The sequence below is a fragment of the Gekko japonicus genome, unplaced genomic scaffold (assembly GCF_001447785.1).
Source record: "Gekko japonicus isolate JY-2015 unplaced genomic scaffold, Gekko_japonicus_V1.1 scaffold447, whole genome shotgun sequence".
In the NCBI taxonomy this organism is placed as follows: Eukaryota; Metazoa; Chordata; class Lepidosauria; order Squamata; family Gekkonidae; genus Gekko; species Gekko japonicus.
In genome coordinates this window covers 1,082,355-1,092,421 of record NW_015166435.1, presented here as the reverse complement: position 1 = coordinate 1,092,421, position 10,067 = coordinate 1,082,355, and the positions used below count along the sequence as shown (strand labels likewise).

The 10,067-nt window shown below is 48.2% G+C and overlaps 1 protein-coding gene across 1 annotated transcript in view; it reads right to left on the bottom strand.

Annotated features, from left to right (window-relative positions):
* The window catches only part of WARS2 (tryptophanyl tRNA synthetase 2, mitochondrial), a 39,992-nt gene that overhangs the window by 10,183 nt on the left and 19,742 nt on the right, over positions 1-10,067 (bottom strand). The window contains exon 2 of the mRNA XM_015411888.1: positions 8,580-8,837. Within this exon, the coding sequence (XP_015267374.1) occupies positions 8,580-8,837 (258 nt within the window). The remainder of the gene's footprint in view (positions 1-8,579; positions 8,838-10,067) is intronic.

Here is a 10,067-nt window from a genome sequence, read left to right as displayed (position 1 = left end):
GGCGCACGGAACGCTGTTCCCTTCCCATCGAAGCGGTACCTATTTATCTACTTGCAATTTCTTGCTTTCGAACTGCTAGGTTGGCAGGAGCTGGAACTAGAGACGGGAGCTCACTCCGTCATGCGGCACACTCGGGTCTCGAACTGCTGAACTACCGACCTTCCACAGCCTGCAGTTCAGCATCTTAAGCACTTGAGCCACCGCAGCTCCTAAGTTAGCAAAGAAGTATTATTTAAATAAAGACAAAGTTTATTGCTGAATCAGTGGTCAGCCTCACTACATGATAGAGTCCAATATTTTTTTAAAAAAACACATAAAACATTGCGATGGTAATGAAAGAGCAAATTCTGCACCACCACAGACACAAAGTTATTCGATTTAGGACTGGGAGTTTCACGACTGCAATTCTCGGGGGTTCCTTATACTTAAATAGGAAACCCACTAAGGACAGCAATAATTACAGCCTTAATTACAGCCAGGTATATTGATCTGACATTCACACGAAATCAAGCATCATTCCATTCCAAGGAGAAGTCACCCTGAGCCCTGCAACTTAACACAGCATCTAGTCTTTGTCAAGTGCCAATTTAAGGCTTAAGCTAAGGCAATTTAAACACCACAAGCAAAAAGCATGCAGAACTAAGCAAGATAAACCCACAGGCTTAGCTCCATACGAAGCGGGGGGCGTGGGGAGGGGGGTGTCCTGTGTGGACCAGGACAGCAACACAAGGGAGTGAAGGGGTTAAGCTTTGGCCTCCCATTCTGAAAGGGCCCCAGGGAGCCACTGCTTGCCCTGTGTGCACATAGATAGGTGGAAACATACAAGCACCTGTATCAGCTCAGCATCCTTTCAGTAGGGTGCAAATTTCAGAAGTCACCTGAGCTTGAGTTGTACAGGTTACAGGGGACAAGACTGATAAAGACGAGACAGGGGAGTTTCCAGGACAGAACCTCGGCCAGGTCCCGTTAATAATAATTACACACCAGCCACACTGATACCGCCTGCAGTGCTTTCAGTGTCCTTTGCCTTCTTCTATATGTATTCCGCTGTCGATGTGTCTTTCAGTGATGCCGATGGATCCAGCCTGGGAAAGGCGGTGCACAGCCCAGCTGGCAGAGCGCCGACCGAGTGGCACTCGGAATTGTTTCTATCCTTTCCCCCTTTTTTTGTAAACAAGAAACCCCACTGACTTTGGTGACACCTACTCCCAAGTAAGCAGACCTAGAGGCACTGCTGCCTTCTCTTCCTTCCTTGCCCTGCTTCCCACAGCGGCACAAAGGTGCTGCCTTGCTCTGCTCTGGAGTATCTGATTTGTCTTAATCTTAATCATTCCACAAAGTAATCAGACATTTGGAGGGGGCGGGTGTTGTTGTTTTTTAAAGTCACTTACTAATAACCCCAGACACATCCGCAGCAGTTAAAAAATGCTTTATTTCTACTCAAGACATGCCTAAGATGGAACCTGGCGCTATAGGAAACTTTGTTTCCCGGAGGAATGAGCATCCGTCCATAGAAGGACTGTTTCCTTCCATATGCGTCCCTGTGCGCAAACTATGGTCATCTGTTAGGGCGGCCCATCTGGCATCAGCCAGAGCCCAGGCCTTTTCCATCATGCCATAAAGGTTAGTTATAAACCAAGTATGGAGCCCAATTACTAAAAAACAATATGTATAATCTAAGTGGAGCTGTGGTGGCTCAAGTGGTTAAGACGCTGAACTGCAGGCTGTGGAAGGTCGGTAGTTCAGCAGTCCGAGACCCGGGTGCCGCGTGACGGAGTGAGCTCCACTCTCTAGATCCAGCTCCTGCCAACCTAGCAGTTCGAAAGCAAGAAATTGCAAGTAGATAAATAGGTACCACTTCAGTGAGAAGGGAACAGCGTTCCGTGTGCCTTGGTGTTTAGTCATGCCGGCCACATGACCACGGAAACGTCTTCGGACAGCGCTGGCTCTTCGGCTTTGAAACGGAGATGAGCACCGCAACCCTAGAGTCGGACTCGACTGGCTTTCAAGCAAGGGAACCTTTACCTTTTTATAATCTAAGTAATATAAAAAAATACATGAATTTATTGTCAAAGGGTTAAAAACATTTATGGGCCCAACCGTAGCCTCGTTGCAGAATAAAAATACGATATAAACAGGTGGGAACTACTGTGACCTGATGCGTTTCGGCCCTAATTGGCCAAATTTCAGGTTCAACGCCACACAATTGGCTCTGCCACTTGAACGGGCAGCCCACATGGTTTCGCACTTCCCTGCTTAAAGAAACGATCATAAGCCCCTTTCAAAGCACAAAGGCCGATCTTGGGGTACTCTTAACACCACAGCCAGCAGTGCTTCCTTGCGAACTGGAAACGAGGGAGTTGTGTGCACGAGGGAACGGGAGAAGGAAGCACACAGATCTGGGGCTCCTCCGCCATTTCCTGAGCCACGGAGGACTGAGTCACTGGCAAGTGATGACGGGAAAGATAAGGCCATCCAAAGCAGGTGCCTTGGGGGCGGGGCGGGGGGAAAGGACCATTATTTCCTCTGTATAAAAGGGACGAGCACTTAAATGTGCCCGTAAATCTGGCCGAGGAGCATTTTAATGGGTTTTCCTGAAGCAGTTCTTCATTTTCCGTTTGGCAACTGTTCAATGCGCATTCTGATCATCCCGAGTAATTTCCACGTTGCTCCATCTGAAGGATTCATTTTTTTCTAGCCCGTAATTTGTCATATTTTTGAGACAAAACATGATTTTTTTATACCCCATCCTTCCCCCCAACCCTCAAATAAACAAGGATCAGAAACCAGATGAGGAGGAAGAACAGGAGGAGGAGAAGAGCTGATTTCTATGCCCCACTCATCTCTACCTTCAGGAGTCTCACATTTCCTTCCTCTCCCTACAGCAGGCACCTTGTGAGGTAGGTGGGGCTGAGAGAGCTCTGAGAGAACTGTGACTGACCCAAGGTCACCCAGCTGGCTTCATGTGGAGGAGAAGTGGGGAATCAAACCCCGTCCTCCAGATTAGGGGCTGCCGCTCTTAACTACTACACCACACAGGCTCTTAGTCCAAATGCTCTTTTGTCATTTAATGGGGGCATAAGATTGAGCCAAGTTACATGTGTAGTCACCAAGCAATTTCCTAGTGTGTGGGGCACCCATACAGTCTGCCAGATGTCTTCTCGTTGCTAGGATTTCACCTTCCAAGACAAACCACATGTCATGACTCAGGTGGGGTGTCACCTGACGCTGCCACCAGTCTGGATTTAGGATCCCTTGAGAAGGTCCAGAGTACCCTCCCAGGACCTTCAGACCTCCCTTTTGGCCGAATAATAGGCGTGAGGACCAGGCAGAGTGAAACAAGGAAAAGGTTTATTTTATAGAAGGTCAAAAAACAAGGTGCAGAATAATAACAGTAAGTGGATGAAAAGAAAAGAAATCAAATGCCCTAACACGTCTAAATATATACTGTCCCTAGCTCACAGAAGAAGAAGAAGAAGAAGAGGAAGAAGAGGAAGAAGAAGAGGAAGAAGAGGAAGAAGAGGAAGAGGAAGAAGAGGAAGAAGAGGAAGAGGAAGAAGAGGAAGAAGAGGAAGAGGAAGAAGAGGAAGAAGAGGAAGAGGAAGAAGAGGAAGAAGAGGAAGAGGAAGAAGAGGAAGAAGAGGAAGAGGAAGAAGAGGAAGAAGAGGAAGAGGAAGAAGAGGAAGAAGAGGAGGAGGAGGAGGAGGAGGAGGAGTAGTAGTAGTAGTAGTTTGGATTTATACGCCACTCTTCACTACCCAAAGGTGTGTCAGAGCGGCTTACAAACTCCTTTCCCTTCCCCTCCCCACAACAGACACCCTGTGAGGTAGGTGGGGCTGAGAGAAGTCTGACAGAAACTGCTCTTTTTCAAGAACAGCTGTGCCAGAATTATGGCTTGCTCAAGGTCATCCAGCCAGGTGCAAGTGGAGGAGTGGGGAATCAAACCCGGTTCTCCCAGATTAGAGTCCGCGCACTTAACCACTACACCAGACTGGCTCCTCCAAGTGACACTAGACTACTCACCCGGCCCTCAGGATGAGGGTTTCTTCCTGCAGCAGCCTTCCTTCCGGCTCTGCCCTCTGGAAGAAAGAACAGCTTCTGCTCTGGCACCAGTCCTTTTGCTCCCCAGCCCTCTTCTTCCCTATTGGTCAATTTTGGCTCCAAAACCTCCCAGGGGCTCCTGGGAGTTGTAGGCCGAGCCTCACCTACTGCTAGCTAGGCTCCCTGGGCCAAGTAGGCCTCTGGTGGCACAGCCCAGATCATGACACCACATATTCAGAGATGCTGCTAATAATGTACCAACCCAACCTACCAGCGCAACAGCAGTGATTGAATTCGCAGTGGTTCAAAACCCTGCGTCGTCTCCTGACAGAACAGGCTTGTTGCCGAACAGGCACTACCTTCCTTAGAGAATGTTTCCTGCTAAAAGTACTTGGTAGGACATCATTTTTACAAATCCCGCTATTTATTGCTTCCCATAGGAAGCTAGCTATTTCCATAAGCTGATTTCGCCAACAATGCAATCACTCGGTATGTTGCGCCCCTCCACTGGTGCGTCCGTTTCCAAGTCTGTTGTTAGGGATTCAAGGCTGGGGTTTGGTTTCTCTACTGCAGCATCTCCCATGTGGACCTGCATGCTTCTGGGCTGTGAAAGAAGAGTATGTTTCCCTTTGCACACTTCACTATTAGGCTGTTGCAAGAGCCCTCATCAGTTTCACAGTCCTGGGATGAAGCCTAAACTGAACCCTACAGCTTCTCCACCCACTTCCAACTATCATTGCTTAAGGCCATCATTTCTTGATGACTGCCAACACGATTTCTTTCCCTGAGCACAGCGAACCAAAAGTCTAATTTCCCCAGAGGAATCATTTTTTCCCGTATTTTTGCTTTTGTGTGTGCGTGTGTGTGCACGCGCCTGTGTCTGGAAGTCCTTGCAACTTCTGGCAACTCCTACTGGGGCATGGAGGACGTTCAGAGAAGTGGCTTGATAGCCTGCCTCTGCCTCCTGGCCCTGGTATTCTTTGGAGGTCTCCTATCCAGGTACTTGCCAGAGTCGACCCTGCTTAACTTCCAAGATCTGACGAGATCTGGCTTGCCTGGCTATCCAGGTCAGGGCCCCAGAGGCATCATTGATTACATTTAGAACACAGCAGCATGTTTTTAAACTCTTCTTTGTTACAGATTTCACTTTAATTTACATTTCTGCGTTGTGTGTTTAATAACAATAACAAAACCCTGGGTGTCTTCTGTGCAAAAGGTGGTATTAAAAACTCATAAATAGAACAGGAAAGTGAGGCTTGAATGAATTCCACATTTGTCTCCCATCGAGGAGTGTACGCAAAGCACGTATTTCCCCCTCCTCCATTCTATCCTCATAGCGACCCTGCAGGGTAGACTATCAGGTTGAGATCATGGCCAGCCAGAAGACAACCAACGAGCTTCACAGACAAAGGGGGGGGGGCTTCAAAGTCGGATCTCCCCAGTTCTAAGCTTGATGACTTACAGAGGGTGCAAACACTCAGGCAAACCAAAGGGAGCTTTTGGGATCTGGCGGGGTGTCACCTGACGCTGCCACCACTCTGGATTTAGGATCCCTTGAGAAGGCCCAGAGTACCCTCCCAAGGGGGGGGGGCGGGGAGAATAATTTAAACGTAAGGTAGGGTTACAGCTGCCGAGTGAGCGTCTTCTGTTAAACCGTGGCCAACCCTGCTTCGCTTCCAAGAGCTGATGAGATTGGGCTAGCCTGGGCCATCCCGCCCACTAACAATCAGAGAAAATGGGTGGCCCTTCCTCCAGCTTCAAAGTGGAGCAGAGAGAGAGAGAGAGTTGAATCTGACCTTGGAAATGGGATGAGAGTTCGGCTGAAACGGGGTAGAACCTTCGAAATCAGATGGGAGTTCGGCGGAAAGAGGGGTAGAACCTTCGACATCAGATGGGAGTTCGGCAGAAAGAGGGGTAGAACCTTCGAAATCAGATGGGAGTTTGGCGGAAACAGGGGTAGAACCTTCGAAATCAGATGGGAGTTCGGCGGAAACAGGGGTAGAACCTTCGAAATCAGATGGGAGTTCGGCGGAAAGAGGGGTAGAACCTTCGAAATCAGATGGGAGTTCGGCGGAAAGAGGGGTAGAACCTTCGAAATCAGATGGGAGTTTGGCGGAAACAGGGGTAGAACCTTCGAAATCAGATGGGAGTTCGGCAGAAACAGGGGTAGAACCTTGGGCAGTTCCCTCAAGGAGAACCCTACGCAGAATCTGCCACTCTGCCACCTGCTCATTTGCTTCCTCCGTGTCCCGCTTGCACATTTGTAAATAAAACAGACGCATCCATGCATTACAAAGACCCTACCAGTCTCCGGGGCTCACTCAGCCAAAGGAAGAAAAATCCCAAAGAGCTGCACTTGGATTTTTCAACACTCAAGACATAAGAGCATACAAAAGGAAAGGAGCACTCACCGCCATGCTGTGCGAAAGGTGCAAACGGAACGGGAGAGTCATGGGGAAAAGTCAATGAAACATCAGCTACGAGGCTATATTTGTTGTAATGCATGTGGGAGGCGAGCAACCAGTAAACAAGATGTATGTATTCATTCCATCTGGTTTTTTTCTAAGTTTTCTCTGGCAAACGGAGTCCCTTTGGTACAACCGGATTATATATTTATACTAGAAATAATACCCGTTGCGGAAATAAATACAACGGGATCTAGAAAGAGGCTCTGGGAGAGTGCTCTGGCTTTGGGCAAACAGTGTCAGTTTCCTGTGGCGACCTCAGCAGGGTTTAATGACAGAGTCCACTGTTTTCTCCAGAGGGACTGATCTCTGCTACCTGAAGAGCATTTGTATGTTTGAGTTATCTGTAGCCCTCACCTGGAGAGTGGTAACCATTGTTACCCATTCTCCTCTCCCCTATAAGGTATATTATGCAACTGAAAAATCCAACTGCCTTGCGGGGGGGGGGGGGGGTTTGGGGGGGGGAATGGCCTGAAGTCCAATCAGCTTCCATATGCAAAAGACCAGGTTGTCGCAGCAGTTGTGGTGTGGGCGGGACCCGGGCTTTGCCTTCTGATTGGTGGCGATATATGCTGAGGAGCAGTGCCATCAGCCATACACTAAGGGAGTGCATTTTAGAATTAGAACTTTGGCACCCACTATTCAATTATATATAAGGAGAGATTTAGAAAACCTCTACGCCACCTTTCCAGGGAACCCACCCGGGGCCGCTAACAAAGTAAAACGTCACAAAACAGCAGTATAAAATTATCATTAATATCTCAGTCAGTGCACTGAAATGGCATTGAACCTTGAGTAACTTAAAACACATTTCATAAAATGTTTCTCAGGCAAGAAGTGGACGATGAAAACGAGGTTCAAAGATCAAGCCCTTTGTTAAAAGCCGGGGGGGGTGGGGGAAGCATTTTAGCCTGGTGCTTAAAAGACATTGGCTTGAATCCCACAAACTGATTCTCTGCATACTCATGTGTGCCACAGAGTGCGCTTCTTCTTGCACCAGCACTTGCGTTTGTGCAAGATCGATGGTTTCCCGAGCCCTAGAGCAAGAGTGAGCGCGCTCTGTGGCAGAGACTTTCTAGCGCACACAGGACTTGTTCACAGGATCCAAGCCAACAGGGCAGGTGCCAGGCAGGCCTCTAGGGGGAAGGCATTCCCCAGATGAGGGGCCACCGAATATCTGGATACAGTGAGAATTTGCCTGTCTAGAACTGCATGCTTTGCCCCAGATAATTCATCTTCCCTCTCTTGTGAGGTAATGTGTATTAATCTGGAACTAAGCACTGCCAGAACCCCTCTTCTGACTTAATTTGAAAGCCAGTTTGGTGTAGTGGCTAAGTGTGTGGACTCTAATCTGGGAGAACCGGGTTTGATTCCTCACTCCTCCACTTGCACCTGGCTGGATGACCTTGGGCAAGCCATAGTTCTGATAAGAGCTGTCCTTGAAAAAAGAGCAGTTTCTCTCAAGAGCTCTCTCAGCCCCACCTACCTCACAGGGTGTCTGTTGTGGGGAGGGGAAGGGAAAGGAGTTTCTAAGCCGCTCTGAGACCCCTTTGGGTAGTGAAGGGCCAGGTATAAATCCAATCTCCTCTTCTTCTTCTTAATATGGGTGTGGCCTCATATTCACTGTTTTGTTTTCAACCAGTTCTGATTGTAGGTTCTTTCTTTTTGTAATGCTACAGCTGTTGGCTACTACCCAATGAAAAACCTCATGGGAGGACTGATTTTGATAGACCAGCGCCTGATTCCCACAGTCAATAAGCAAGCATTCCCCCCCCCACACACACACCCTGAACTGAAGCCTGCGTTTCTTTCAGGTTTCTCCTGCTCTTTTGATTTTGCTTAATTTATCTGTTTCGGAGGGCGAACTGGCAAAATCGCCATTATTCTCCCGGCCTCTGTGCACCATGCTTTAATCGGACAGCTCTATTGACCAAAGTGCCCCAAAAGATTACCCAAAGATGATTTTGAAAGCAGATACGGAGGAGACGGCACAAAGAGAAGCGCTACACCTGCACAAACTCAGAGCACCTCAACGGGGCTTAATAAACCAGACACACATACACACGCACTGACCTGAGACTGCTGGAAAAGGATGCACTTCTGTGGATTTATGCCACAGGCCAGAAGAGCGGCCGTGACGTCTAGGATGCTGGCACGAAGGACGGCCGGGTCTCTCGGAACTGTGAGGGAATGGAGGTCGACAATGCTGAATAGGACAGAGCTGCATTCTTCCTGTAGCTTCACCCAACTTGTGAGAGCACCAAGGTAATTCCCCAAATGAGGGACCCCAGTTGGTTGAATCCCAGAGAAGATCCTCTTCAGGCCTTTATTCTGTAACGAAACCACGATTTAATATTGTCTAATATCGTCTAGCGACAGTCACACATAAGCAATACAGAGGCACCGATACGTATGTGGGTACGCACGCACACACACAAATATGTCTACATCCTTTTGTACACACACAAACAGCAAAGATGGGGAGTGTGGAATAACCCCCCTCCCCCCTCGAAAGCCTAGATCGCCATGTCACATCTACTTCATGAGGTACCACAGTACTTTTTGTGCACACGAATTCCCATTTCCTTTCAATGGGGTTCGGATGGGACAACTTTCCCCAAGTGAGTTCTGCTCTCAAAGTTGCCTTTCTGTATGTGATTCAGTTAAATTCTGATTTTTTCATCTGGTGGAAAGTGCCGTCAAGCTGATCTACGGTGGCCTCGCAGGGTTTTCCAGGCAAGGACAGAGGTGGTTTGCCGTAGCCCGCCTCTGTGTAGTGACCCTGGACTTCCTTGGTAGCCTCCCATCCAGGGCTCTTTTTGTAGCAGGAGCTCCTTTGCATATTAAGCCACACACCCCTAGTGTAGCCAATCTTCCAAGAGCTTACAGAGCTCTTCTTACTAGGGTCCCAGATCTGGCAAGATGGGGTAGCCCGGAGTGTTCAGTTGTCTCCCTAGGAGGGGTCCATACTTTATGCAGTACACGGTGTCAGTGACTACAGATACACTTTGTGTGAACGCAGCAGGGTACAGCGCATACGCGGCATTCCTATGTCTTTAAACAGCCGTGACTGTTCTTCTGAAACCCCAGCATGGCAAGGGCTCTCAAAGGCATGTGCTCACATACTTAAAGACATGGGCATATAGCACACACCTGATGTAGAGAACACCAACAGAGGCAAAGTAATCACATTTGTGGCAAATGGTGCCGACCCACTTGGGAGTACCTGCGCAGGCTAGAGAAGGTACTGAAAAATCCATGGAACAAAAAAGAAAACACCACTGACAGAAAATGAACGCACAAGCAAATAAGCAAGTATATAATGATCAAATAAGCATAACAGCAAGTATAATATAAATCAATTGGCCAAGGTGCAATAAAGAAGCATAATAGAAGCAGAGTCTACAGTCTTTCCATGTGTCTACTCCAGAATGGTCAGTCAAGGAGGATTAAGAACCATTCTGGCTTAGTATATGCCAGCTTTTGAGACTGGGTCCCATTACAGCCATGTTTGAATAAGAATTATTTGAAACGCGGCATCAGGCATCCGGATTACGCGTC